General features: G+C 50.1%; 5 protein-coding genes across 13 annotated transcripts in view; 1 reads left to right on the top strand and 4 right to left on the bottom strand.

Annotated features, from left to right (window-relative positions):
- The window catches only part of GTF3C2 (general transcription factor IIIC subunit 2), a 33604-nt gene extending 31076 nt beyond the window's left edge, over positions 1–2528 (bottom strand). The window contains exon 1 of the mRNA XM_017545599.1: positions 1754–2528. The gene's annotated coding sequence lies outside the window, so the exon portion shown is untranslated. The remainder of the gene's footprint in view (positions 1–1753) is intronic.
- A 4011-nt stretch (positions 2529–6539) lies between these two features.
- EIF2B4 (eukaryotic translation initiation factor 2B subunit delta) lies at positions 6540–11840 on the bottom strand. Of its 7 annotated transcripts, none has more exons than XM_017545606.1 (13): positions 11646–11840; positions 11239–11282; positions 10784–10919; positions 10363–10575; positions 10007–10086; positions 9720–9811; positions 9370–9484; positions 9091–9167; positions 8803–8905; positions 8442–8569; positions 8131–8308; positions 6904–7084; positions 6540–6784 (listed from the first exon to the last, which is right to left on the bottom strand). In XM_017545606.1, exons 1-13 carry the CDS (start codon positions 11674–11676, stop codon positions 6585–6587), a joined length of 1578 nt encoding a protein of 525 aa, XP_017401095.1. In that variant the 5' UTR covers positions 11677–11840; the 3' UTR covers positions 6540–6584. The 7 variants fall into 7 exon arrangements, with proteins under 7 accessions (XP_017401095.1, XP_017401098.1, XP_017401096.1 ...); XM_017545609.1 differs by having other exon boundaries at positions 9370–9458; positions 11646–11814; XM_017545607.2 differs by having other exon boundaries at positions 10363–10572; positions 11646–11801.
- Positions 11841–11883: 43 nt separating this feature from the next.
- On the top strand, positions 11884–18224 carry SNX17 (sorting nexin 17). The gene is made up of 15 exons (XM_017545611.2): positions 11884–12178; positions 12640–12714; positions 14009–14126; positions 14635–14699; positions 15221–15331; positions 15445–15535; positions 15708–15795; positions 16048–16117; positions 16420–16512; positions 16609–16812; positions 16948–17073; positions 17210–17287; positions 17413–17487; positions 17579–17620; positions 17702–18224. The coding sequence occupies exons 1-15, from the start codon at positions 12116–12118 to the stop codon at positions 17813–17815; spliced, it is 1413 nt and encodes a 470-aa protein (XP_017401100.1). The 5' UTR covers positions 11884–12115; the 3' UTR covers positions 17816–18224.
- Positions 17977–22268, bottom strand: ZNF513 (zinc finger protein 513). 3 transcript variants are annotated; one of them, XM_017545601.2, is made up of 4 exons: positions 21848–22268; positions 21184–21336; positions 19564–20151; positions 17977–19468 (listed from the first exon to the last, which is right to left on the bottom strand). In XM_017545601.2, the coding sequence occupies exons 1-4, from the start codon at positions 21984–21986 to the stop codon at positions 18642–18644; spliced, it is 1707 nt and encodes a 568-aa protein (XP_017401090.1). In that variant the 5' UTR covers positions 21987–22268; the 3' UTR covers positions 17977–18641. The 3 variants fall into 3 exon arrangements, with proteins under 3 accessions (XP_017401090.1, XP_017401091.1, XP_037600554.1); XM_017545602.2 differs by having other exon boundaries at positions 18330–19468; positions 21559–21875; XM_037744626.1 differs by lacking the exons at positions 21184–21336; positions 21848–22268 and adding an exon at positions 20251–21138 and having other exon boundaries at positions 18334–19468; positions 19564–20205.
- PPM1G (protein phosphatase, Mg2+/Mn2+ dependent 1G) overlaps positions 22269–27649 on the bottom strand; it is a 29257-nt gene continuing 23876 nt past the window's right edge. The window contains exons 5-12 of the mRNA XM_037744649.1: positions 27240–27327; positions 26689–26821; positions 25633–26048; positions 24953–25087; positions 24056–24290; positions 23554–23683; positions 23204–23306; positions 22269–22881 (exon numbers count right to left, since the gene is read on the bottom strand). Coding sequence (XP_037600577.1) covers positions 22678–22881; positions 23204–23306; positions 23554–23683; positions 24056–24290; positions 24953–25087; positions 25633–26048; positions 26689–26821; positions 27240–27327 — 1444 coding nt within the window. The 3' untranslated portion in view covers positions 22269–22677. The remainder of the gene's footprint in view (positions 22882–23203; positions 23307–23553; positions 23684–24055; positions 24291–24952; positions 25088–25632; positions 26049–26688; positions 26822–27239; positions 27328–27649) is intronic.

Genomic DNA, 27649 nt, shown 5'->3' on the forward strand with positions numbered 1-27649 from the left:
TTTTTTTGAGACAGTGTCTCCCTCTGTCACCCAGGCTGGAGTGCAGTGACATGATCTTGCCTCACTGCAACCTCTGCCTCCTGGATTCAAGCAACTCTTCTGCCTCAGCCTCCTACATAGCTAGGATCATAGTCACACGCCTCCATGCCCGGCTAATTTTTCTATTTTTAGTATACATGGGGTTTCGTCATGCTGGCTGGACTGGTCTCGAACTCCTGACCTCAGGTGATCCAGTCCACTTCAGCCTTCCAAAGTGCTAGGATTGCAGGAACGAGCACCACAGTCAGCTCTCTTATTTTCTTCTAAGAATTTTTCTAATTTTGGATCTTACATCTAGTTCTCTAGTTCATCTAGAATTTCGAGGATAAAAGATATGGGTATTTACTTGTTCAGGACTTATCTTCCCTACAAGTTTCATAAGATAGGGATCTTACCTGTCTGATTATTGTATTAAAACCTGGTACATGGTAAGTGCAATAATTAACTTCTGTTGACTGTGAAACTGACTCAAGGCACAAAAATCCTTTTAAGAAGGCACTTCTCATGGAAGGCAGCAGCAGGATGTGGTGGTGTATTTCCATGTATGATTTTATAATATAAATTTTGAATACACAGTAAAGGAATAGATGATCAGTAAATTTGTACTAGAGTTTATAAAACCTTACACTGCACCCCAAACTGTCTGGTTTCCTTGCTGCTCCAGGATGCCAGCCTGACCTACCCAGCCAAGAAAAAGTAATGACACAACACTGCACCTCAAATATGAAATTACTTTAAACAACTGATTGGCTTAATAAACTGTTTCCTACAGTTTCCTACGGTACAACCGGGGGTATGCAAAATGATTTTAATGGTACGAAAACAAACATTTTAATGACTAGTGCTTTTATTTCAACTTACATAAACTATAAGTAGTCCATAAAACCCAGAATTTCATTCATAATGCTTAGATCGAGATAAATGGATTTAAACTTTTTAAATAATTCAAAGAGAACTATTCAGAAAATAATAGTACAGTTGATAAGAAGGGATGGCAAAAATAGTGACGATGGCACAGGATTGACTTAAACTTGTATATGCCTCTGGGGCAAAAAGGTTTGTCCATACCCCATACATCTCTCCAACAAAGTTAGTTACCTCTGGCGGAGTTCAAGTCGCCACCTCTGCCTTCCCCAACAGACAGCCAACTTGCCACGGGACAAAAGGACTAGACGGAAACATAACTGGCCCTTGGCTACGCCAATGGCGTTGCAGCGCGCGGGGCACAACCCTCGGGGTTAAAGAGCTTCCTCGAAAAGGATGGGACACAGCTGAGATTGACCCAGAACCACTCTAGGGGCCATCACCTGCTCTTCTTCAGTCCCAGGCGTGAAGGCAGCTTTCTCTACTAGCCTGTGAGAGAGAGGAGCCCTGGTTTTTCTAAGACCAAGGACTACGGTAGGTTGGCCTAGTTCGAGGGACACTATATAAGCAGCGCCGACGCCCGGACACAGGCTGCCGCGTTACCGACACAGCGTGGGGGGAGGAGGGCAAAACCCGAGGCTTGCTGAGAGGGGGGGTGCACGGTGGCCACAGTAGTGAAGGTGCGGAGCATGATGGTGCTCTGTAAGAGCGCAGACGCTGAAAGGGGCGCTGCTGTGGCAGGGAGAAGAGCGGAGCCAGATTTTGTTCCCAATATCTTAGTGCTATGGCAAAAGAAGGGGGAAGAGTAATCGTGGGACCCCCCACACACCCGCAGCGGCGGTACACTCACCCTCGCCAAAGTCCTTCCGGAAGTCTAAGTTCGAAGATGGCGCCGCCTGTCTGGTCGCGATCTTATGACGAAATCTTGTTAGCTGCTCTTCCCTGACGCCCCCACCCCAGTGCACAAGGTAAACACGTGAGCTTGGTCGCGAGTCGGTGCCGCGCTAGTTTTCTCTTAGACTCTGTATTCCATAATGCAGTGCGGCCAGAGTCACCGAGCCCTGCGGAGCCGGCCGATTTCCAGGGCGTCTTCAGCGAAGCCGGGGACGCTGCAGGGCCTCATGGGAGTTTCAGTGTCAAAAGGGGAGATCGACGCCTGCGCGGCCAACGGGTTCCCACGCGGCCTCGACGGGAGCCGGGAGGAGGCGGACTCCCTATCCAGGCTTGCGCTCTGGATCGTTGAATCCTGCCTTTAAGGCCACATGGCCGCGCCTGTGGCCCTAGGAGCCGGCTGGACCTGAAAGTTTGTACCTGCAACCTGGCGGCGTACGAGGCCAAGACAAGTCTGGGAGACAAAGAAGTCCTCGCCGCCGGCCGCTGGAAAATGACTCCAGCTTCTGCCGGTAGCGAAGTCAGGGATGGGCCAGAGAGAGCTTGGAAAGAGGACAAGGAAGGGAAGGAGTAGGAGTAGAAAAGGATGGCTTTGGCTGAGCGTGGTGGCTCATGCCTGTAATCCCAGCACTTTGGGAGGCCAAGGCGGGGGAGGATCACTTGAGCCCAGGAATTCGAGACCAGCCTGGGCAACATAGTGAGATCCCGTCTCTTTCCTTTTTTTTTTTTTTTTTTTTTTTTTTTTTTTTTTTTTTTTTTTTTTTTTTTTTTTTTTTTTTTTTTTTTTTTTTTTTTTTTTTTTTTTTTTTTTTTTTTTTTTTTTTTTGTTTTTTTCCCCCCCGTGGTGAATCAGGTAAAAAAAAAAAAAAGGAGCCCCGGCTCAGCGACTCATGCCTGTAATCCCAGCACTTTGGGAGGCCAAGGCTGAGGCATCACTGAAGGTCAGGAGTTCGAGACCAGCCTGGCCAACTTGGTGAAACCCCGTCTCTACTAAAAATACAAAGCTACCCTACGCGGGTATGGTGGTGCACCTTTAGTCAGGAGGCTGAGGCAGGAGAATTGCAAAAAAGAGAAAAATGTGGCCTGAGGCCGGCAGGCCGTACTATGAGAGTGAGCCCTGGCCTTGGTCCTTGCCCTTGGTCAGAGGTTTTGCCCCCATTCCTTTTTGTATTTTAATTTTAATTTTTTAATTTAATTTTATTTTTTTAAATTTATTTAAATAAAGACGGGGTTTCACCATGTTGGTCAGGCTGGTCTTGAACTCCTGACCTCAGGTGATGCGCCCACCTTGGCCTCCAAAGTGTTTGGATTACAGGCGTGAGCCACCGCGCCCGGCCTGCCCCATTCTGTCAAAGGTAGGTGAGATGCGGTGGAGGAGGAATGAATGCAACAGGTTTCTGTCTTTTCCTGAGGCATCTAAAAGCCATAAAAATATCACAGGTCTCTTTTGCTGTTACCAAGACATGAAAAAAAAAGAAATTTTGCAAGTTTCCCCATACCTGGAGGAGAGTGCAGGATGTATAAATGCGGAGAAGGAAGGGGTGGAGTAAACAAACCTTTCTCTGCCCAAGTAATCTCACCCATTAAATTCCCTTGGTTGTGCAATATATGTAAGAAAACTATCAGAGATAGCTAAGACCTAAAAGAGGGAGAAAGCCGAGCGTGGTGGCTCATGCCTGTAATCCCGGCACATTAGGAGGCTGACGCAGGGGGATCACCTGAGTCAGTAGTTCGGAGATCAGCCTGGCCAATTTGGTGAAACCCCGTCTGAACTAAAAATACAAATTAGCTGGATATGGTGGCGCACACCTGTAATCCCAGCTACTCGGGAGGCTGAGGCAGGAGAATTGCTTAAACCTGGGAGGCAGAGGTTGCAGTGAGCTGAGATCGTGCCACTGCACTCCCACCTGGGCGACAAAGCAAGACTCCATCTCAAAAAAATGAAAATAAAAATAAAAGGGGGAGGAAGAGGACACCCAGTCCCATGAGTCTTCAACTCTGTCTTAGCTAGCAATGCTTGTGTGATGGACAGCTCTCACTTTCAAGCATTTACTTCTGTAATGAACAAATCTGCCTCTTCATTCCTGTTTCCTTAGATTAGGCTATCTTTGACTTAAACTATTGCAAAATTCTTTTTTTTTTTTTTTTGAGACGGAGCCTTGCTTTGTCTCCCAGGCTGAAGTGGATCTTGGCTCAGTGCAACCTCTGCCTCCCGGGTTCAAGCAATTCACCTGCCTCAGCCTCCCGAGTAGCTGGGATTACAGGCACCTGGCACCACACCCGGCTAATTTTTGTATTTTTATTAGAGAAGATGTTTCAACAGGTTGGCCAGGCTGGTCTCGTCCTGATCTCAAGGGATCCACCCACCTCTGTAATCCCAAAGTGCTGGGATTACAGGCGTGAGCCACTGCAAATCTCTTTTTAAAGTAAATAATTATATTTATTCTGGAATAAGACATTCACATGGCTCAAAATTCAAAAGATACCAAGGGTATTTATAAGGTGAAGACTCCGTTCTGCCTCTGTCTCCAGCCATCCAGGCAATTAATCAGTTTCTTGTTTTCAGTCTAGACATTTTATGTATTTATACTCAAATGTAAATACAGTTGTCTCTCAGTATCCATTTGTTGAGATTTGTTCCTGGACACTGGCAGATACCAATACCTGTGGATGCTCAAGTCTCTTATATAAAACGGCATAGTATGGCCAGGCGCAGTGGTTCACGCCTGTAATTGCAGCACTTTAGGAGGCTGAGGTGGGCAGATCACCTGAGGTCAGGAATTTGGGGCCAGCCTGACCAACATGGCGAAACCCCATCTCTACTAAAAATACAAAATTAGCCAGGCATAGTGGCACATGCCTGTAATCCCAGCTACTCAGGAGGCTGAGGCAGGAGAACTGCTTGAAACTGGCAGGCGGAGGTTGCAGTGAGCCAAGACTCTGTCTCAAAAAAAAAAAATTAGGGTCGGGTGCGGTGGCTCAATCCTGTAATGCCAACATTTTGGGAGGCCGAGGTGGGCAGATCACAAGGTCAGTAGTTAAAGACCAGCCTGGCCAACATAGTGAAACCCCGTCTATACTAAAAATACAAACAAACAAAAAAAAATTAGCCAGGTATGGTAGTGTGCACCTATAATCCCAGGTAGTCAGGAGGCTGAGGCAGGAGAATCACTTGAACCTGGGAGGTGGTGGTTACAGTGAACCGAGATTGTGCCATTGCACTCCAGCTGGGCAACAGTGTGAGACTCTGTCAAAAAAAAAAATCAATAAAACGCATACACATATACCCAGTAGATAACTCTCCATTTTAAGCTAACCAGTGATGGACTCACAATCTGGCCTCAACTTACTTTTGGAGCTTGATCACTCACATTAAACCTCAGTTCTAGCCTCATCATACTACGTGACCCTTTACACTTGTCACTCACTTTAAGGCCTGTTCTTTGTGTTCAAGTTTTTTTTTTTTTTCTTCTCCCAACTGGGAAATTAGTTATCTTTCAAGGACTACGTTAGATGTGACCTGTGAAGTCTTCACCAATCTTTTGTTTATACTACTAGTGGGTTACCTCATTGCAGACAAATCTTCCTATGCCAAGGTAGGTGGTGCTCCTTAAATAGAGCACAAAAGTTAATGGCACATTCTCTGATCCAGACTGCCTGAGGTCACATCCTGGTTTAGCTATTGCCTAGCTGTGTTACCTAGGGCAAGTAATTTAACCTTTCTGTGCCTGAGCTGTGTTGCCTTGGGCAAGCAACTTAACCTTTCTGTGCTTCCATTATCTCATCTGTAAAATCACATTTACTTCATAGAGTTGTATTATTGTTTTTATTTTTAGAGATGGAACCTCGCTTTGTTGCCCAGGCTAGAGTGCAATGGCTCGATCTCGACTGACTGCAACTTCCGTCTCCTGGGTTCAAGCCATTCTCCTGCCTCAACCTCCTGAGTAGCTGAGATTACAAGCATGCACAATCATGCCCAGTTAATTTTTGTATTTTTAATAGAGACAGGGTTTCATCATGTTGGCCAGGCTGGTCTTGAACTCCTGACCTCAGGTGATCCGCCTGCTTCAGCCTCCCAAAGTACTAGGATTACAAGCATGAGCCACAGCACCTGGCCTTCACAGAGTTGTATTAATCTTCCTACTTGGGTAGGAAAGGGTTCAGAACAGTTTCTGACACACAATAAGTATTTAACAAATGCTTATTTATAAAGTTAGGACTCTTTTTTGAGACAGGGTGGAGTGCAATGGCACAATCATGGCTTACTGCAGCCTCTACCTCCTGGGCTCAAGCAATCCTCCAGCTTCAGCCTCTTGAGTAGCTGGGACAACAGATGAGCACAACCATGCCCAGCTAATTTTTATTTTTTGCAGAGACAGGATTGCCATGTTGCCCCGGCTTGTCTCAAACCTCTGGGCTCAAGTAATCCTGTCTTTGCCTCCCAAAATGGTGAAATAACAGGAATGAGTCAGTGCACCCAGCCCAGGACTATTTGTCCTCATATTCCCCCTCATACCTAGTTAAGTGTCTGACATGTAGATGCTCAGTGAATGACTGATGATTTGGGTAGTTTTTGTTCTTTATACTGACCTTCACATTAGCCCCGATGTACTGGCATGGAGCTAGTTACCTGAGAGGGTCTCCACAAAGGTCTGAGGTTAGTAGCAGGTGATAAAAGGGGTTGCGGAGTCTGAATTCCTAACTTAGGTGGTGGAGATGCTAAAAGAGAAACAAAGGCAGCAGAGTTGCTGAGGATAGGGAGTATGGCATTTATTAACCCCGTTTCCCCCTCACTGGTCACTGCTCTTGACTCGTAGGACAACAGGTACAGAACTGCAAGGGATCATCCCCAGCTCCGTGATCACCAAATCCACAAGCTCTGGAGGAGTTACATCATAAACTAGATTCAACAACCGCAGGGATGCGTAGTTCTGCCAGTTAGCCAGCGTGACATGTTCTCCCCGCTTATACTGCAGATCATCAGGGTCATCTGCAATGGAAGGTGTACCCATTATGTTCTTTCAGAAAAGAAGTTCCAGTTTAACCACCCCTCTCCCTCTCCCTCAAGTCTTAACAGGTAGCTGGAGGCTTCTCTTCTGCCCTCCTTACCTAGCTCATTAGAGACAAAGGCATCAGTCTGCACACGCTCACAGAACTTGTATGTTTCACAGCAAACCAGCACTGGCACATTATGGGCTCGAGCCACCAGGGCCAACTGTGCTGTCCCTACCCGAGACATCACAGACCCATTAGCCAAGAGTGCATGAGCTCCCAATAGCACCTTGGAAACCTGTTTGTTTCACAGGAGAAGGGGAAGAAAAGAATGTCATTGTTGTACCAGTGCAGAATAAGGTCCCCTACTTCCAGGAAAGCAACATTAAGACAATTAATAAATCTCAACACCTGTGAAAAGAAGGGAAGGAAAAAGAGAGAAGTAATAAATCTTAATGATGGCTTTTCTTCTGTGAAAACACCTTAATGATGGCTCTTCTGTGAAAACACCTGCCCACTGACCCACCAAATCTCCCACAGGAACACTAAACTTTGAAGTTACTTTTGTCCTGTTCTCTCTTCATGGTTGCTAGTTTAATGTGATGACAGTGTAACACAGTGTCAATGTTTTTCCAATTAAATACAAACAGGGCTATGTAATTCTTTTTTTTGACACAGTTTCACTCTGTCATCCAAGCTGGAGTGCAGTGGTGCAATCACAGCTCACTGTAGCCTCAACCTCCTAGGCTCAAGTGATCCTCCCACCTCAACCTCCTAAGTAGCTGTAACTACATGCACGTGCCACCATGCCCAGCTAATTTTTTATTTTTTGTGGAGACAAGGTCTCATAATGTTGAGTACGCTGGTCTTCAACTCTTGGGCTTAAGTGATCCTCCCGCCTTGGCCTCCCAAAGTGCTGAGACTGCAGGCATGAGCCCCAGCGCCAGACCAGGACTATATAATTCTAATATTTCTAAATAACTGTGGCTGGGCACAGTGGCTTATGCCTGTAATCCCAGTACCTTGGGAGGCCACCGCAGGGGGAACTGCTTCAGCCCAGGAGTTCCAGACTGGGCAATATAGCAAGATCCCATCTCTACAAGAAAAATAAAAAATTACATGGGCATGGTGGTGCACACCAGTAGTCCCAGCTACTCAGAGGCTGAGGTGGGAAGATCACTTGAACCCAGAAGGTCAAGGCTGCAGTGAACTATGATCATACCACTGTACTCCATCTTGCACAAAAGTTACAAAACAAAACTGTAACTTTGGGAAGGTGAGATTATGTCTATATTACTACCCCTTTTTACCTCCAACTTTGGAGTCCTTTTCTTCTGTACTCACCTCTGGGAGCACATAGGAGGCTGCAGGAATCAGCAGGTAGGAGGCGGGGACCCCAGCACGGACTAGAGAACGAAGCATGTGCCTTCCTTCCAGCCGTGGCCGGCTGTCCACCACTACCACCCGAAACCGCCGGCCTTCTATCCAAGCCTCCTGAAGAATTCTTGATACCAGAGATGAGCTAGAGTAAATGAAGAGGAGGATTCAGTTATAAATGTCACTAACTGATGACTAACTTGTTCCCAAAGGCAAATGGGTAATCCTTCTTCAGATCATTCCAACTCCCCAATTTGCTTATAGGGTCTGGACCATACCATCCGTATACCAGGATCACATCTCCATTACTGATCTTCTTGTAAGCAAAGCGTGAAATTGCCTGAGCTGCAAGCACAATCTTCTCTTGCACATACCGATCAATGGCTGCTTGAAGTTCTGACTTGGCCTAAATGGAGTAAAATGTTTAATGAATAAGAAAGGAACTCCTTTCTAATGATGATCATGCCAGGTGCTTGAACATGTGTATAATGACAAAGATGGCAGAAGGCAGAATGCCCAAACCCTTCCTTAACCCTTGACCAGCGCAAAAATGGCTTATGTTGGCCCTCCCCGGAGTTCTGAACATGTTTCTTAATTCTACCCATGGTGCATGCCTTCCTCATTTCTCATACTCATCACCTCCTCTTCCCGCTTGGAACTGCTCACACCGGTGATTTCCTTGTTAAGAAACTTGATGGCGTTGTGCATGCTCGCTGACAAGGGACGGCACTGAGTCAGGAAGCTATAATGCAATAGCAATACCTTACTTCTGTGCAACTCTGCACAACTAACAAAGCTTTCACATTTAAAAAAATGTCTTTGAAAAGAAAATAAAACAGAAAATGAAAACAGAGATAGGAAAGCAGGAAACAGTACAGGACAAAGATTGGGTGAGGTGGGAGTGGACTTAAGAGTGGTTGTTCCTACCTCATGTAGGGTTTTAGTTTATTCACTAGATCCCTGGAGAGTTCTTCATTGGGCGGTGTTGTGTAATCCTGAATCACCTACAGAGTACACAAGTTGATCTGCAAAATGCCCCTTAATAAAGACCTCTGAAGGGAGATTAGGGGTAAGCTTCACTGAGGAAAATGTTCTGAGAGTGGGAGTATTCCCTCTGTCCCCCAGAGGTGACCTTGGGTGACAGAAGCTGGGGTAGTGTTGGGGGAGTTGGGGTTGGATCATAAGAGAGAACACGATGGAACATACCTGCTGCAAGGCACGAAGCAGGGCAATACACCGGGCATTGGAGCCACTGACCAGGCCCTGGGAGTACTGCAGGCCGAGTCGCACCATGGCTGGGTGGATCACAGAGGATGGGATGCTGATGGGATGGCGGTGTCACATACTTTGAAAGGGAGCTTGAACACCTACTGCCCACCTGCCCCTGATGAAAAGGAACTTCCTTCACTAGCACAGATCTCCCCAGTTCCTCTAGAGTTCTGCATTGGGTTCATACTTCTTCCCACAGAGCCAATCTCAGATTACTATTCACTTTCAATACTGACTTACTAAAACTCCTCAGACTCAAAAGTTATGACAATGTCATAGGATCCTACCTCATAAACTGTGTTAGAGAGTTTTGTCTGCTGTACTGGGGTAGGTGAGAGAAGAGACTGACTTTGGATCCATAATCCTTTCGTGTAGGAACCTAGACAAAACAGGGGAACAGCACCAATGGTCCAGAGTTTTAAAATGTTGGGATAAAGCTGGAGGGGAAGTGAACAGTAACACTACTCTGACCCAAGCACCCATCCTTCTCCAAGGTCTCTGTTCCCAGCACATTTCCCCACTCCAGTCCCTTTCTCTAGGCTCTCTCTAGCCAGGCAGCAAACCCACTTCCTACCTGCTGACGCTCTGGTTTTTTAACAAGCCTTCTCAGAAGTAGGTCATCAACCTGAGGGTACTCAGGGAGATGCTTCACTCCTGAAAGATAATGATCCTGTTTTCAGGACACTGTAGGTCTTGAAATGGGTAATTTGCTCTTAGGGTATAAGGGGCATCAAGAAAAACAGGATGAGGTTGGGGAAACAGGAGAATAGGATAGATAAGGAAATAGGGTAGGGTGATGGGGTTGTGGGAAGAATTCAGAACTCTGGGTCCAAAGGTGAGAATGAGAGGGGAGAGCTGTTTTATTACAGGGCAGCCTGAGCTGGTGTTAGAATTAGGAGTAAGGGAGGTCTTAAAATGAAGGGAAAATACCTGAGGGGGTTTCTCCAGCTCTGCTGGAGGTGGTGGGGCAGCCCTTAGGAGGTGGCCCTCCTTGTTCTTTTCTTGCCTGTTTCAGGGCCCGCTCAGCCTCCTGCTTGGCTCGGCGCTCAGCCCGAAGTTCAGCCTTACTCCGACTAGCTGGAACTTTCTCCCCAGGCGTACCCAACTGAATGCCCGATTCTGGCAGTTCTCTGGTTGGGCCTACTAAAAGCATTTAAAAAAAAAAAAGGTGTGCAAGCTGTCTGCAGGCAATATCCGTGCCCTAGCCCAAACTAGCTTCTCTCCTTGTTTATCTAAACCTCTTTGCTTTACACACTTGCTCAAACCAACTTTGTCCTGTCTCTCCCTTCTCTCTCCCACCATATCCCTCTACCAGCTCCACATCCCAGCCCTTTAAAAAAAAAAACCGCACCTTGACATTGGGCTGCAGATACAGCAGAGCCAGTTTCTGGTTCTGCCACCTTTTCCTCCTTCCGTTTCTTCTTCTGCTGTTTCTTTTCCTTCCGAAGCTGCAGCTTCTCTTCTTTAGTCATTTCTCTCCCCACTGCCTGAGACACAGACATAGGATACTGCTCTTCCCCAACAATTCCAAAGGGGAACAAACACTATTGGATGCTTACAAGATTTTCACGATTTAAAATCCCTAGTTCCCCCTAACTTCTACAAGCTACCTGTTACAAGTTTACATCCAGAGACTGAAGTTTCTCCTCCAGGGACAGAATCACATATTGCTAGGGTTGGAAGAACTCTGTAAAATCGTCTGGCTTACTGAGAAACTGAAACGGAATGGGAGCTGGGGCGGAATAAAGCTGGCATAGCCTCCTGCGTAGCGCTTGGCTGGCAGCTTGGGAGGGAAGCCTCACTTACCCCAGGCCCAGGGGGAAGCTCCGCCTTCATCCCGGATCCCGAGTCTGCATCAGAAAACAGGGCACAAAGTGAGCCAGAGAGACTCCGGGAGGGTTTGGGGGCACTCGTACTCGGCGCAGCCGGCTGCTGGGTTGGCATGACCACGGCTCCGCAGCCAGGCGCGAGGCGAGCCAGGGATCCGCGTGGGGACGCACTGCGCGGCGGATCAAAGGAAAGGAGAGGTCACCGACCCGCCTTACAGGAACCAGCCGGTGCAGCGGCGCGGGACTGCGCTCGAGACTGTGTAGACCGGAGCCCAGCGTGGCGCCAGAAGGGAGCGGCGGGGCCCAAAAGCTCTCAGGGCCCGGCACTAGCTGTCCGAAGCTCGTCGACCCCGTACCGGTAGGCAGGCCCGGCCCTTCACTCACCCTCGCGAACAGCCACGGCCACGGCAGCCATCGCCCTCAGTCCTAGGCTCCGCCCGCCGCGGTCACGAAGCCGCCCCGCTGCCTGGCTCCGCGGCCGCTGGGTCTACAGCGCCACCTGGGCGGGAGGCTGAGCCACCGAAGCGAAGCGTGCAGCTCCAATCGGACTACAACTTCCGATGGACCATGGGGCCCCGCTCCGCCCCCGCCCCGCTCTACGGGTCGCAACGAGGGCCAAGTGCACTTTGGGTTCCCGGTCCCGAAAGGCGGCTCCTGCCCTTTAGACTACAGTTCCCAGCATGTACGAGCGGCTGCGTCCCGCGGCCGACGTCCCACCGCCTCCCCACTTCGGATCGCAGGGCTCTCAAAATGGCGAGTGAGGCTGCGGAGACTCGCTGAGCAGCGGAAGGGAGCGTGCAGAGCCGCTGCGGCCCTCACAGTCCGGAGCCCGGCAGGGCCCTGCCGTAGGGAACATGCACTTTTCCATTCCCGAAACCGAGTCCCGCAGCGGGGACAGCGGCGGCTCCGCCTACGTGGTGAGGAGCGGCCGAAGCCGGGCCGGGCAGGGGCGGGGATAACGGGCCCGAGCCCTCTCGGAGCGATCTCCGAGGCCTGACTGCCACCCTTCGGGCCTGGTCCTGGGCTGCCTACTCCCGACGGCCTCTCTAGGAGCTTATCTCGTGTGTCGGATTCGTACAGTGGTCGCCCGAGCTCCTGTAGGCCCTTTGTTCTGCCGGGTCGCCTCCCCCAGCTAGGCCGCGGCTGCTCTGGTGGGCGTCACTGGCCTCTTGGGAAGGGAGACTGCAACACAAGCGTCCGAATTTCCCCCGGACTGCTCTTCAGCTTTGGGACGTGGCCCTGGAGAAAACAAGCGAACCAACCCTTGGGAGATTAGCGCGTTACTCCGGCGGAGTTGCCAGGCAACTTTCTGCCAAGGTCCTCAAGGGGGTTGCGCAGACCGCAACCCTAAAATGCTTGACTACTTTTGTGTCCTCAGGCCTATAATATACACGTGAATGGAGTCCTACACTGTCGGGTGCGCTACAGCCAGCTCCTGGGGCTGCACGAGCAGGTGGGACTAGCACCCCTGCCTTAAAACAGCTTCAAGCCTTTCCCTCCACATGGGCATTTGTGTCTCCCTTTACCCGCCCTTGTTCCCGTAGGCTGTAGTTCCCCTTTAATCATTGCCACAGGGAAGGGTCCTGGTTTGTCTTGTCTGACATTTCCGGGGAACTCCCTAAGAAGCTTAACGTCTGCGCAACAATTGCTCCTTCCTGTACTCATACCCTGGTTCTCTGTCCAGTCTTCGTGCCCTAGTAGCCTTTACCCTTGCATGGACAAACCATCCCCTACCCTCTGCTACCTCAACCTAGGCTGTCAAAGCACATTCCTTCTGTCATCTGAGCTGCAACTTGAAATTCTTTTCCCTGCTTAAACAAACGATTCACCAATTTCCTTTTGTGTTCTTTGGCTCGTTTCCACGCTTTAGCTGTTACAGTTGTCGTTATGTATCTGTGATGCAGTGTCTGTTCTCCTTCCTTAGGAGATTGTAAAGTCTATTTAACTCAGATATCCACTGATAATTAGTTGTACAACCCTGAGCAAGTTATCTGAGTTCTTTTTTTTTCTTTTCCTTTCTTTTTTGAGATGGAGTTTTGCTCTTGTCGCCCAGGCTGAAGTGCAGCCGCATGATCTCAGCTCACTCCAACCTCTGCCTCCCGGGTTCAAGCGATTTTCCTGTCTCAGCCTCCTGAGTAGCTGGGATTACATGTGCCGGCCACCACACCCACCTAATTTTTGTATGTTTAGTAGAGACGGGGTTTCACCATGTTGGCCAGGCTGGTCTTGAACTCCTGACCTCGGGTGATCTGCCCACCTCGGCCTCCCAAAGTGCAGAGAATACAGGCGTGAGCCACCGTGCCTGAGCATTACTTTGGTCCTAAGTTTTCTACAACTGAAAGATGAATTCTTTGATCTACAAAGTCCCTTTAAGTTCTAAGATACTTTGTGAACAGACTTAGCTATTAACTGTGCACGTTATAAAGCCCTTTGCTTCCTGTGAGGGTTCAGTGAACAGTCTTACTAGGTGGTCAAGGGGATCCCTATGGGTCCTGGCCCATTACAAATCCTCCCCATACTGTAAAGGGGTTGACTTGTACACAATAAGATAGAGAACAACTTATATCGAGGACAGCTCCCTTGAGATGCTACCACTGCCAAAGGAGTTGTTTCTCAGATGACCAGGATAGATAGGGGAGCAGGGACTGAGGGGAAGGGAGGGGTGCTCAAGAGAACATTATGAGTGTAGATTGCCTCCTCTCATTTTCTGTGTTTATGTGAAGGGTTGTATCTCTTTCTCTAAATAGCTTCGGAAGGAGTATGGGGCCAATGTGCTTCCTGCATTCCCCCCAAAGAAGCTTTTCTCTCTGACTCCTGCTGAGGTAGAACAGAGGAGAGAGCAGTTAGAGAAGTACATGCAAGCTGGTGAGTGGTTGCAGGAAACTTTAGGTTGACTATACTGAGGACTACGGGGAGAGACTTGAAAATAGCTGGTTCTGTAGAAGGGCCTGATTTAATTTCTAGATCTGGGAAGCCTCTTGTTTGATCTGTTATGTAATTAGCAAAGTAAATAGTCTACAAGGATATGTAACTCTATGTACTAGCAAAACAATTTGGGCACTAACATCTATGAGAAATACTAGTATAACACTAGTCTTAAGATTAGTGGAGAGAACTTAATTTGTATCTGATGTGCTTTAGATTAACATCATTGTTATTTCCCTAGTTCTATAGACTGGACTCACCTAGATGGCAGCCAAGGGTGGGGCAGGTGAAGAATTTATGCAAACAGTGAGTGAGGTGAGGCCAGCTGGGGGATGTGGCAGGCCACCATCAGCCCAGGAAATGGGGTCTGGAGAACCTACTGAGTGGAGGACTGGGGAGCCAAGAGTGACTCCTAAGTTCCTGTAATATTGTTTTCTTGTCCCCATAGTTCGGCAAGACCCATTGCTTGGGAGCAGCGAGACCTTCAACAGTTTCCTGCGTCGGGCACAACAGGTAGGGCTTTGGGTGGGACCAAGATTTAAGGAAAGGACCTTTTTATTTTTTTGAGACAGAGTCTCACTCTCTTGCCCAGGGTGGAGTGCAGTGGTGCAATCTCAGCTCACTGCAACCTCCACTTCCTGGGTTCAAGCAATTCCCCGGCCTCAGCCTCCCAAGTAGCTGAGATTACAGATACCCACCACCATGCCTGGCTAATTTTTGTATTTTTAGTGGAGATGAGAGTTTGCCATGTTGGCCAGGATAGTCACAAACTCCCTTCTTGGCCTCCCAAAGTGCTGGGATTACAGGTGTGAGCCACCATGCCTGACCAGGCCATGACATTTTAGTATAATAACAGAGAAGTCGTCTTTTTAATTAAATGGAACTTCTGCTAATTCCCATGAAATCAAAGAAATCCCAGCCTGTATTTAAGCAGCTGAGAATAAAGATACAAAAGAGACCTAGAAATAGAGTTGGACATAGGTCAGGGTAAGGGACAAGGCAGTGCCTCCAATCCCCATGTATGCTCACAACAGGAGACACAGCAGGTCCCCACAGAGGAGGTATCCTTGGAAGTGCTGCTCAGCAATGGGCAGAAAGTTCTGGTCAACGTGCTAACTTCAGATCAAACTGAGGACGTCCTGGAGGTGAGGCACTTGTTCAGCACTGTCCCTTCTCCCCCTGCACCCCAGGGTCCTGGGCTTGGAGAATTATTGGAACCAGCTAGTATGATGAACTATACTTCTGTCCCCGTCCCCAGGCTGTAGCTGCAAAGCTGGATCTTCCAGATGACTTGATTGGATACTTTAGTCTATTCTTAGTTCGAGAAAAAGAGGATGGAGCCTTTTCTTGTGAGTTTCTCTGGACTTGACTGCTTCATTGTACTTCCAGTAGTGAGTTTGCAGCCCCTCTAACTCCCCCCTCCCCTCCCATGAGCATTGCCTCAGGGCACTACTTTCTTGACTTCCCTTTCTTTAAATCTCATTACGTTTTCCTTTTTTTTTTAATTTAAAAAACCCATAGTTGTACGGAAGTTGCAAGAGTTCGAGCTGCCTTATGTGTCTGTTACCAGTCTTCGGAGTCAAGAGTATAAGATTGTGCTCAGGAAGAGGTTAGGGCTGGGCCTGGAAGTGGGGTTGGGGGGTGCCATGTAGAGTGGATTATTGGGCCACATATTGAGACAGAATAATCTGGACAAGGGGGTATAGTGCTGGGTGTTTCTGCCAGGCCTCCCAAGCTTCCTTCCAGTATACCATTAGCCCCTGATAGTTCCAGATTGCTCCTGTTTTGCCCATTTTCCATTCTACCTCTTGCCTTACCCCAGCTTAGCTCCATTACCCCTTTCCACCCCTTGGCCTCACAGTTATTGGGACTCTGCCTATGATGACGATGTCATGGAGAACCGGGTTGGCCTGAACCTGCTTTATGCTCAGGTGAGCTTGGAGCTGCCTCAGAACCCTTCCCCTGAAGAATATAACTCGTGACTCACTCTCCCAAGAAAACTCCTGTCATGTCTTTGTTCCCAGTTCATGGGGAAGTTCCTAGAATACTATCAGTGCTGCTGGCACAATATCTACTCTCCTTACTTTTATTAAGCTGATAAGATCCAGGACTTACTACAAAGAGGTCACTCAAGTGTGGGGCTAGGGGTCAGGCTGGACAGCGCTAACTGTAGACACTTTCCTTGGATTGCTGACTGGGACCTCCTAATGCCTGCCCCTTGTCTCTACTATAGACAGTATCAGATATTGAGCGTGGGTGGATCTTGGTCACCAAGGAACAGCATCGGCAACTCAAATCTTTGCAAGAGAAAGTCTCCAAGAAGGAGGTGAGCCCTGCCTCTCTGTCTCCCTCCAAAGGGTTGCTTTGTCTGAGCTGCCCCATTCCCCCTCCTAATCTACCCCACGTGATGACCATTTTTCAGTTCCTGAGACTGGCCCAGACACTGCGGCACTATGGCTACCTGCGCTTTGATGCCTGTGTGGCTGACTTCCCAGAGAAGGACTGTCCTGTGGTGGTGAGCGCAGGCAACAGTGAGCTCAGCCTCCAGCTCCGCCTGCCTGGCCAGCAACTCCGAGAAGGCTCCTTCCGGGTCACCCGCATGCGATGCTGGCGGGTCACCTCCTCTGTGAGTTGGGGTAGGAAGGGGAGGCCTGGGATGGGGGCCTGGAAAGCCTTGAGCTTAGGCAATGGGCTGCAGTGGGTCAGGGAGGCAGGCAGGTTGGTCAGAGTGAACTCAGCCTAATTCCCCTTCCTCTCCCAGGTGCCATTGCCCAGTGGAGGCACAAGTAGCCCAGGCCGGGGCCGGGGTGAGGTGCGTCTGGAACTGGCTTTTGAATACCTCATGAGCAAGGACCGGCTACAGTGGGTCACCATCACGAGCCCCCAGGTGTGAACCTACCCTCAGGCCTCTGGAGCCCCTTAGATAAAAGTGTAGGCTTTCTAGTACTCAATGTGGGAGCCCTTAGTGGTGCTGGGCTCAGAGTGACCACTCTTGTCAAGCTGGGCACTCTTCTTGCCCTCAGGCTATCATGATGAGCATCTGCTTGCAGTCCATGGTGGATGAGCTGATGGTGAAGAAATCTGGTGGCAGTATCAGGAAGGTAGGCAGCAAGTGTGGACTGAGCAGCAAGTGGGTGTGCTCCCCCTGCCTTTTGTCCTAGGTGTGAGGCTTTTCTTGAGAGGGGAAGTGATCCTGTCCTCACCGGCACCTTGTCTCTGACCCCAGATGCTGCGCCGGCGGGTGGGGGGCACTCTGAGACGGTCAGACAGCCAGCAAGCAGTGAAGTCCCCACCACTGCTTGTAAGTATTACCTCCTGGTCAGAACCCTGGCTCTCAGCCCTGCCTCACCTCTCCTAGTGGGTTTCTGACACCTCTGCCTCTTCTTCCCCAGGAGTCACCTGATGCCACCCGGGATTCTATGGTCAAACTCTCAGTGAGTTCCAGGGTTGGTGAGGTTGGTGTTGGGGGACCTTGCACACCCAAGCTTTCTGACTCCACCCTGTCTTTGTTACAGAGTAAGCTGAGTGCTGTGAGCTTGCGGGGAATTGGCAGTCCCAGCACAGATGCCAGTGCCAGTGATGTCCACGGCAATTTTGCCTTCGAGGGCATTGGAGATGAGGATCTGTAATCTCCACTGCTTGGATGTCTGCCCTCTACCCCAGAGGAATTGAAACTTGCCCTGTGCCTGTGTCCCCCAAGCTCGCGAGGGAGGAGGGTCTTTTCCTTCCCCGCCTTCCTACTTTCCGCTTTTCTCTTGGCCAGGGGCCTCGTATCCTACTTTTCCTTGTCCCCTGGGCTGGCTGCACAAAGGATGGCTCCTTCTCTTTTCAGAGCTGGCCCTTGATGCCAAATTAGCATTTAGTGTTTTGCACAGAGTCCAAGGGACCATGGCTACCTGTCTTGGGGAGGAACCACAGCTCCCTCTGGGCCACTTCTGGCTTCTTGGGGCCATGGACCAAAGGCCAAGGGGATGGGCAGAGGTCTGTGTTTGGTGTGGCCCAGTTCCCCATCATTAAACTTGGCCTGATTGCTGCCTACCTCTGGTTCCCTCTCACTGTCCCTGCTTCCCCCATCATCACAGCATGGACTACTATGCTAAGGGTAAGGCTAAACTGCCTGCCATTGCCAATTCAGCATAGACATGGCTTTGTTAGTGTTTCCTTTATTATAAAGCACTGAAATAAGTTAAATAAACAGGTGGGAGGCTGGGCAGTCCTCCAGCCAGGTTGTCCACAGCCCTTGGGAGCAGTGGAGGTGAATACAGGGCCCTTCTCACTGAGCTCATGAAGTGCATCAGTCAAGGCAAGGCCCCCGGTCCATATGGCCCCCCGCCCATGGGGTTGGGCTGGTCCTTATAGTGCCTAGGTTAGTCTGTGTGGAGCCCCTGGCCAGCGGGGGAGGAAGAAGGTGGCTTCTAGTCCGTCTGTATAAAACATGGGGAAGAAGGACCTAGTTCAGGGTGAGTCTGTATGGACAGCCCGGCTGCCAGCAGTGCCCAGGGCTGGTGGGCCCCGAGAACTCAAAACAGAGGGTGGGCTATGAGGTGGGGCCCAGCCCTCAGAGGCAGAGAGACCAGGCCCTCCTGCCCCACCGTGGCCATGCACCTTCTGGTGGCGCTTGTAGTTGTCCCAGTGGCCTGTGGTATAAGCACAGGTGGCACAGCGGAAGGGCTTCTCGCCTGTGTGCCGCAGCATGTGACGTTTGAGGTTCATGCTCTGGTTGCAGCTGTAGTTGCAAAGGCTACACCGAAAAGGTTTGTCACCAGAGTGGATGCGACCGTGACGCTTGAGGTTGGCCAGATTGCCACAGGCATAGGGGCAGAGGGGGCATTTGTAGGGCTTCTCTCCTGTGTGGACGCGCTGGTGCCGTTTCAGGTTATCCAGATGAGCAGAGGCATAAGGACAGCGGGCGCAGCGGAAGGGCTTCTCACCACTGTGTGTCTTCATGTGCCGGGCCAGGTGGTTGGGATAGTGAGTGGCAAAGGGGCAGAGGCTACAGGCAAAGCCTTTGTCACTGGGGCCCTGGGGCCCCCCACTGGCACCCCCTCCAGCCTCTCCTCGCATGCAGCGCCCACACATGGCAGCTCCCAGCCGACTACCCTCACCCTCCTCCAGCTCTTGTCCACAGCCCCGGCAGGTCCAAGGGAACAGCAGCTCTGGCAGTGGTTCTGATCCAGTCCCGCAGAGGCCCTCCCCTTCACCCCGCAGCTGCCCACAGTCTGGCAGGAAACTGGCACCACCTGGTGGCACATGGAGGCTCAAATCTGGAAGGAGCAGAGCATCTGTGGGGACAAAGACCTGGGCTATGAATCCAATCCAAGCATTCCTAGGACCAGCCACCCATGTCCCAAGATCTTTGGTCCCTGGCCTCTCTTACCTTCAGGTCGCCGCGGCACCGCCCCCTCCTGCTCTGTGGGACTGGGAGGCCGGGCTGGTCGTGGAGCACAGCAGCGGAAGCCACAGGTCGGGCAGGGAGGAGTGGGGGGCCCTGCATGGGTACGCTGATGCCGCCTCAGGTTGCCCAGGCTGCTGCAGGCAAAGGGGCAGTGGGGACAGCGGTAGGGCTTCTCGCCAGTATGGGTGCGGGTATGTCGTGTCAGGTTGACGAGCTGGGCTGAGGCGTAGGGGCAGCGGCCACAGCGGAACGGCTTCTCCCCGCTGTGTGTCTGCATGTGCCGCTTCAGGTGGCTCGAGTAGTGGGACACGAAGGTGCAGAGGCGGCATGAGTACAGTAGCCGTGGGGGCAGCAGGGGCCCCCCACCCGGCCCTCCTGCCCCACAACACGGCCCCTCACCTGTCGGCCCCCCACACAGCTGGCAGGCTGGGCCTGGCCTCTCACCCCTGGCCTCCCCTGGACCCCTGGCTGGCTCCTCAACTTCACTCTCGGCACTTAGTGCCCGGCCGCCCCCAGACTCATCGTCGCTCAGCCCATAGGGAAGCCCAGGCTTGGCCCCCAGAGAGTCTCCTGGTGAAACAGACATGAGAAGAGACATCAGCATGGGGTAGGATCAGGCTCCATACACTCCCTTTTTCACTTATGGTCTCACCACTTGCTTGGCTCCACCCTTAGCTCTGATGATCCCTTTAGTTCCCTCCTAGAAATCAAGGTCTCCCCTGCAATAATTCCAGAAAATTCAACATGAATTTTCTACCTCTTAGACTGGACTCATCTAATGATAGAAAAATTGATCTGTATCTAGTTTCATTGAATGGGCAAGGATCAAGGGCTCACAGTGGACCACAGACTGAAATGAATCAGTAATGTAATTAATTCTTGAGATAAGAAAGTAAAAATACAAAAGGCAGAGAGCCCCGAGACTTTTTCTAAACTCTATTGCTAAGGCCCCTTTTAGTAAGGAGCTGCTGTAAAATGAAACCTATCTCTCAGGCAAAATTTGGAGGGAAGTGGAGACAATGAAAGTAATGCACGTAATACCACTTGTCTGGCTGAAGAATAGATTCATATTTACATGGATCCCCTCAATGAATTTCAAAAACATCTTGCTAAGTGGATGGGTAGTGCAGCAAATTAGGGTAGGGTGATGCTAAGATCACAGGGAAGAGGCACATGGAAGGATAAAGACAAACTAAAACCTCTCAATACAAAAGGAGCTTACACTGCAGGTGAAAGGGTTACATTAGACCTAAGTACTGGGTTGAATGATTTACAGAGAGTTTGCTTCCCTGAACCTCTTAAAAGTAAATACACATAAGGAATGGGCCTGGGAGAGGGACAGGACATTTACTTTTAATCAGTTGCTGCATGTGATTCACCCACCCTCCTATTCATATCACCTTTGACCAGGCCTCAGAACTTCACCTCAACAAAGTGATGGAAGTCATTGGACCATTAAACAAATGAAGTCACTGAGCTCAAATGTAAACTAAACCAGCCCTCAGTTGTGGCAGGAAATGGTGTTCTGTTCACCTAACCCGCCTTCTGAAGGGCTGAGGTCTCCAGCGGTCACAAATCCTTAACTAAGTCCCGAAAACCCACCTTCCGAGTCTCTCTCGAAGCCCATGAGCTGGTCACTGTTGCCGTCGCCTTCCTCCTCTTCCTCCTCAAACTCCAGATCCTGGCCTAGTAGCAAATCACTCTCCAATACCAGAGCCCCGGGTCCTTCGTCGAGGGAGTCTTCAGTAGTATCCACTGAAGAGGGGAGGGGGCTTGTGGATTCTCCCTCAGGAGCCAGCCCTCGTGGACCACACTTCCCGTACTCACTGACCCACTCTGATTCCCTTGCCTCGGTGGGAAGCTAGGAATCTGGATCGCCCACCTCATCCCTCAAGAGTCGCCCTCCACCATGACCTGAGCCCACTCCACTGACCCCCACCCCCGCTCCTCTCCCCCTCAAGGCCCCTGACCCCTGACCTTTGACCCCCTCGCATTTCACGGGTTGCGGGTGGCTTTGCTTCCTTCGGGGCATCGTGACCGGCTCCAGCCCGACGCGCCTCCGGCCTGTGGCCGCCCGACCCCGCCCCTCCTATCTCAGCCCGCCTGTCCGCCCTTCCTCTCAGGGCCCGCGGGCCGCCCCCATGCAGCGGCGCGGGCCCTGGGCAGCCCTCGGCCCTGGCCCCAGCGCCCAGCTCAGGCCGCTCCCGCCGCCGCCGCCGCTTCCATTCATGGAGCCCCCTACCCCCCTACGGAGACCAGCTGGTACCTCCGTACTCGCTTCCGCTTCCGCCGCCGCAGAGCCGCACGGGACGCGTAGTCCGTGAGAATCGGCCGCGGCGGGAGCCTCCATGGCGTGACCGGGAAGTGATTGTGACGAGGCGGCGAGCCAGCCAATCAGCAGTCATTGGGAGCCGGCCGGAGGCGCCCGGCCCGACTCCAGGTTTCAGGCCCGGCAGACCAGTCCCGACCCCTTCCTGGGGGAACTAGATCATTTCTGGCTCCAGGAGGGAAGAAGGAGCAGTCTTGACGCCCGCCAGGTCGGCCCCCCAGCAGCTCGCTCGGGGCTGGCCTACACACGCGCGGGACACACACGGGCACACGCACACGCACACGGGGACGCTCCAGATGCTATGGATGGGGCCAAATCTAGGGCCACAGCAGCAGGAAAAAAAAAAGGACACGATGCACACGATTAGGTTTTGGCCTTTAGTCTGAAAAAGTGTTGATTGAAAGTGTACAACAGAGAGCGGGTGCAAGCGGCCGAGGGCCATGGAGCCGCCAATAAAAAAGAATGTCCTTAAATAAAGTGTTCACAGAGTAAAAACCAGAACCGCCAGTCCTTCCCTCCAACACAACAGAGTACAGGCACAGAACCGGTGATGAGCCCGAGGAGCAAAGAGGAGGCTGGGGAGGATAGCAGAGGCTCCCGGCTGCTGTGTGGTGGGAGAGCCCTCTTTGGAATGGGTGGAGTGAAGCCACCCAGCTCCCCCTGCACACCTCATACCCACTGCTAAGGCTAAAGGAAAAAGACAAAACTCAGTCTCAGGTCCGGAGGGCTCAGAAAACAGTCCAGATGGGCAGGGGTCTGAATGACTGCTAGTCCCGCTTGGCCTTCTTCTTGTCACTGTTGCCATTTTCTTCAGCCGCCTCAGTAGAAAGCACCTCCTCTAGTTTCCGCTTGCTACTCTCCGGCTGGAGCTCTGCTGTGTTTCGGGGCTTGAAGCAAATGATGATGCAGGTCATGTTGTCACACCCTGTACCATCCCCAGAAGTATCTGGTGCCAGGCACTGATCCAGCAGCTACAAAAGGGATGGGGATAGCTCAGCTACAGGGTTTGAACACCTTTCTGGGAACCTGGAGTCCCACAAGAGGGCTGGCCTCCTGAGTCAGAGTGGTAGAAGGAGAGCAATGGGCAAGAGGTATCATAAAACAGCCCACTTGCTAGTCCATAAGGCATAAGGCTAAGTCAGGGAAATAAGAGAAGGTGGAACTTTGTAGTCAGGGTTCAGCGTCTGTCAGCAATTAATGGTACGCTCCCAGATTGCCAACTTGGCTCAGATGAAAAGAGTATACCCTAGCTGTGCAGACCAGATACCCTCTCTTCTCTACCCTGGTACTCACCTCTTCTACAATAGATGACAATAACCGAAGCTCCCCATTTTCATCACGCTGGCTGATCTTTGATTGAATGAAGTCTACAACTTCCTGGCTGCTCATCACATTCCTGGGGTTGAGAACAACAGTCAGAATTTTCTAATCCCACCAAGGCAGAGTAGAGGAGTATGGATAGAGGTGGTGGCCCAGGCCAGTGTAAATACCTACAGAAACTCTCAGCTCTGCCTTAGTCTGGGTGCTCTTGACTCACCAAGAGGCCTAGGTCTGCCTAGGCTTTAATCCTAGAGATGGCCTGAGCCCTATAAGAGAAGAAATGCTGCAGAAAGGGGAATTTAGGGCATTCTGCCAGTGCTCACCAGATGCCATCACAGGCAATGACCATGAATTCGTGGTCGTCAGTGAGAGTCAGCACCTTGATGTCAGGAAGGGCTGAAATCATCTGTTCCTCGGGTGGCAGGTTCTTGTTCCTCTTATAGAAGTGGTCCCCTGGAGTAAAGGAATGATTGGTTGATGAACAGTTTGGATACTTCCCACAGACTTGTGTTTGTGGCAGGTCAAACCTTGCCATTCATTTCTCTTCTTTACAAAGTTCCATAATCTAGTGGAATGGAAAACTGAGTCCTAGTTTTTCTAGTCTCAGCCCTGCCACCAGATTGCTGAACCTTAAGAGTCACTCACCAGTCTTTCTCATCATTCAACCATTACCTAAGATAGGTATAATGATACCTATACCCATCTTAGCTATTTCACAGGAACATAAGAACAGAGGTAGATATTAAAGTGCTTTGAAAGGCACAAGTGCTAGGAAGATTAAAGTTTGCTACTAGGTAGTCTGGAACAGAGTTTCTTGGCCCTTACCAATGGCTCTGGAGAGGTTGAGGCCCCCGTTGACTCGCCCATCCATGGTGACCTTGCCACCAGCATTCTTGATACGTGCTAGTTCTACTTCATCCTCTGGTTTGTGATCATAGGACATGTCCAAAGCTTTGCCAGCCTCAGATACCACACAACGAGAGTCTCCTGCGTTGGCTACAATCAACTGCTTCCCTCGTATCAGGGCCACCACAGCTGTCGTACCACTGTCAGAGCCAGGCTTAAGAGGAAGAAAGGGAGCATCATGGGAGCTTCTGAACATGAGTTCCTCACTGATGTGCTCCTGACCATTCACCTATGCTTGCTTCCACTGGGACCCCCAAAAGAGCTTTAACAAACAGGAGAAGCACAGATTTCATCTTTTTTTTTTTTTTTAAAGACAGAGTTTTGTTCTTATCACCCAAGCCAGAGTGTAGTGGTGTGATCTCAGCTCACTGAAACTTCCATTGCCCGGGTTCAAGTGGTTTCTCCTGCCTCAGCCTCCCGAGTAGCTGGGATTACAGGCGCCTGCCACCACGCATGGCTAACTTTTGTATTTTTTATTAGAGACGGAGTTTTGCCATGTTGGCCAGGCCGGTCTTGAACTCCTGACCTCAGGTGATCCACCCATCTTAGCCTCCAAAGTGCTGGGATTACAGGCGTGAGACACTGCACTGGGCAGATTTCATCTTTTGAGAGACAGCAGCACATTCTCTCTCCCTTGTTTTTAGATAATTTGACCCCAAAGGCTTACCACCACCTCGTTTCCCTTGCAGAATAAATCCCCATGACTATGACTTCCAACCTAAAGTATCAGGGGATCCCCTGTCTCAAAATAAAAATCTGGGGTTTCACACCTGCCTTGTGGCTTTTTAAGACTCACTGCTCCCCTTCCCCACATACCTCCTCTTTGCCTTCCATCCCTGGTACCATCATCTCTTCTTCTTCATCATCCTCTTCAGCCTCCTCAGTGTCATCCTCGTCTTCCTCATTCTCTGCCTCCTCACTGCTGTAGCCATCCTCTTCGTCACTGCATTCCTGCCAGAGGGAGGATCCCAGACTGCTGAGACTGTGATGATCCTCTCCCTCCCCTCCAGCACATACTCAGAATCAAGAGGCTCTGACTGAACACAGGTCCTCAAAACACCAAAAGATACAAGTATATGGTCATGAAAACAGGGGGGATGGAAAGGGCTAGCATGAGTATAACTGACATCCTGAACTGAGCTTAGCAGTCACTAGCAAAAAGCCCAGGACAAGGCAAGAGCTGCCAGCCAAAAGTATCTTTTAGGCACCGTGGCCAGAAAATAAATTGTCCAGAGAAGAAAACTAAGCCAAGATAACAACTATCTTCTTGTTCTCTCTCTAGGAGACAGACAAAAGCCAGAACTAGATCTGTTTGTTATAGTATCAACAAAGGAAGAGGTAAGAAGGCAAATGGTACCTGTAATGATGGAGCTCAATGAATTCAGGGCTAAAGCTTAGAATACAGTGGGTCTTAGGGGAGAGTTGAAAACTACAGTTGGCAACAAAACAGGACCTCTCTGCTACTTCAGCATCTGCCTGCCCTCACAGGCCCTTACCTCACTGTCTTCCTCTTCCTCCTCCGCCTCATCTGACTCATCCTCACTGTCCTCAAAGAACTTGGACTTAGCAACTCGAGGCAGCTTGTCAGAGGCTGAAGAGCAGGAAGGCCCAGCCTCACCAGTAGGAATGCCAGGCTCACCAACTTGGCCTGCCTCAGTCCCACGTTCCGAGTTGGAGGAAAAGCCTGTGTAGACCTTGACTGTGGGGCCATTTTCCTGTGAAGGAGTTTCCCTAGTTGAGTCCTCAGGTCCTGCCTCCCCATTGAGGCCCTGGGACCCTGGTTCCTCGCCTGTCCCAGTTCCAGATTTGCTGTGGGGAGGACCCTTGTGACAGTTCTGCCCGTAGCGTGTCAGCAGCTCTTCAATAGTCATGGTAGCCTCTTCATGCAGCAGTGCAGCCTCCTCATTGTCCACTGCAGGGAAGAGGCTAAATCAGAGCCCCCATGCCAGACGCCTCATGGGATCAGTCCCTCTCACTACCTCGACAGCCTGAGTTCTAACTTCCCCACAACCTCCCACTCCTAAGGTTCCTCTCGCTTATCAAGTCTCAGAAGAATATCTCCTAGCTCTTCCTCCTCCACAGACTTCTTTTGGTTTTTGAGTTTCATCCTCTTCTTAATCAAAGCAACACTAGTTACTATATTTCCCCTCTCACATCTCATTTGTTACTGTTAAGTTGTGAAAGCCCTATTCTGGCTGAGGATCCAGGAAACCAGAAATGGTATTATAGAATTAGGAGTTAGGCTTAATGACTGGCTACTAGGGCTAATAACTGTTCCAGTCTTGAGGGAAAAAAAAAAGCACAGAAATACCAGCAGGAACCAGGAAGACTCCAAAGATAATGCTTACAGCTAAGATATCACTCCACAAAGATAATTCTCTCCCTCCTTTTCATAACCACATACAATGCAGGAGAACACTATTGGTTTCTTTAACATAAGGACTCCCCAGGTACCTAGAAGGCCATCCTATCTTAGAACTGATAAATAAGTAGTATTAAAGAATATTTCTTAAAATACTGATATCCTCTCAAACAATGGATGCCACACTCACCATCATCTTCATCAGCTACTTTTTCTTTTTCATCTTCATCCTCAGTGGGTCGCCCTGCAATCTGTGCCAGCTCTTTAATGACTTCCTCAGTGGTCAGTTTGGCATCAATAGCCAAGAAGGCATCCTCTAAAGCCTGAATATAAGCAAAATAATCTAAGACTAGTACAAAATGAATTGCTTATATACAATCCTGAGCACAAGGAAAACAAATTAGAGTATAAGCCACCACACTAAGAGACACTCAAAGATAAAAACAGTTCAGAGGCCTGGGAATAAGAAGACAAGTCTAAAACGCAGCTAATAAGCTCGTTTTAGACACCGAATTCTTCAAGAGTAAATAAGTAGCAGCTAGGGGACAAAAAGAAAAGAAAAGCCCAAGGGCTGGAGAACAAGGGAAAAGCCTACACAAGTGAGGAATGAACAGTGTGAGAAGACAGACCTTCAAGTAAATAAGTAGCAGCTAGGGGACAAAAAGAAAAGAAAAGCCCAAGGGCTGGAGAACAAGGGAAAAGCCTACACAAGTGAGGAATGAACAGTGTGAGAAGACAGACCTTCTGTAGCTTGCCTTCCTTGTAGGCCTTCTGATCTTTGATGATATCAGGAAGATATTTGGCACAGTACAAGGCAACTTCCTCCCCTAGAAGGAAAGGAAGGAAGGTCACCTGGAGCACTGCTCACCACACATAGAAAGTGATACAATATTTATATGCCATACTGGAGTGAACCCCAAGGTTTTAGGAGATAAATATCTTAGCACCCCTGAACCCTATTTGAAGGACACTGTTTGGGGAAGTTCTAACCCAAAAAATTGATTTCACCATCAGTTCTCTCAGATATATTAATATATCTTGTCTTTTCTCACCTGTATACTTAGTTCTCCCGTGGAAAAAAGATAAAGAATCAGCTCATCTGGGTACAAAAATTTTAAAGGGCCGGGCGCGGTGGCTCAAGCCTGTAATCC

This window comes from Cebus imitator, unplaced genomic scaffold (genome assembly GCF_001604975.1).
Source record: "Cebus imitator isolate Cc_AM_T3 unplaced genomic scaffold, Cebus_imitator-1.0 Scaffold180, whole genome shotgun sequence".
Lineage (NCBI taxonomy): Eukaryota > Metazoa > Chordata > Mammalia > Primates > Cebidae > Cebus > Cebus imitator.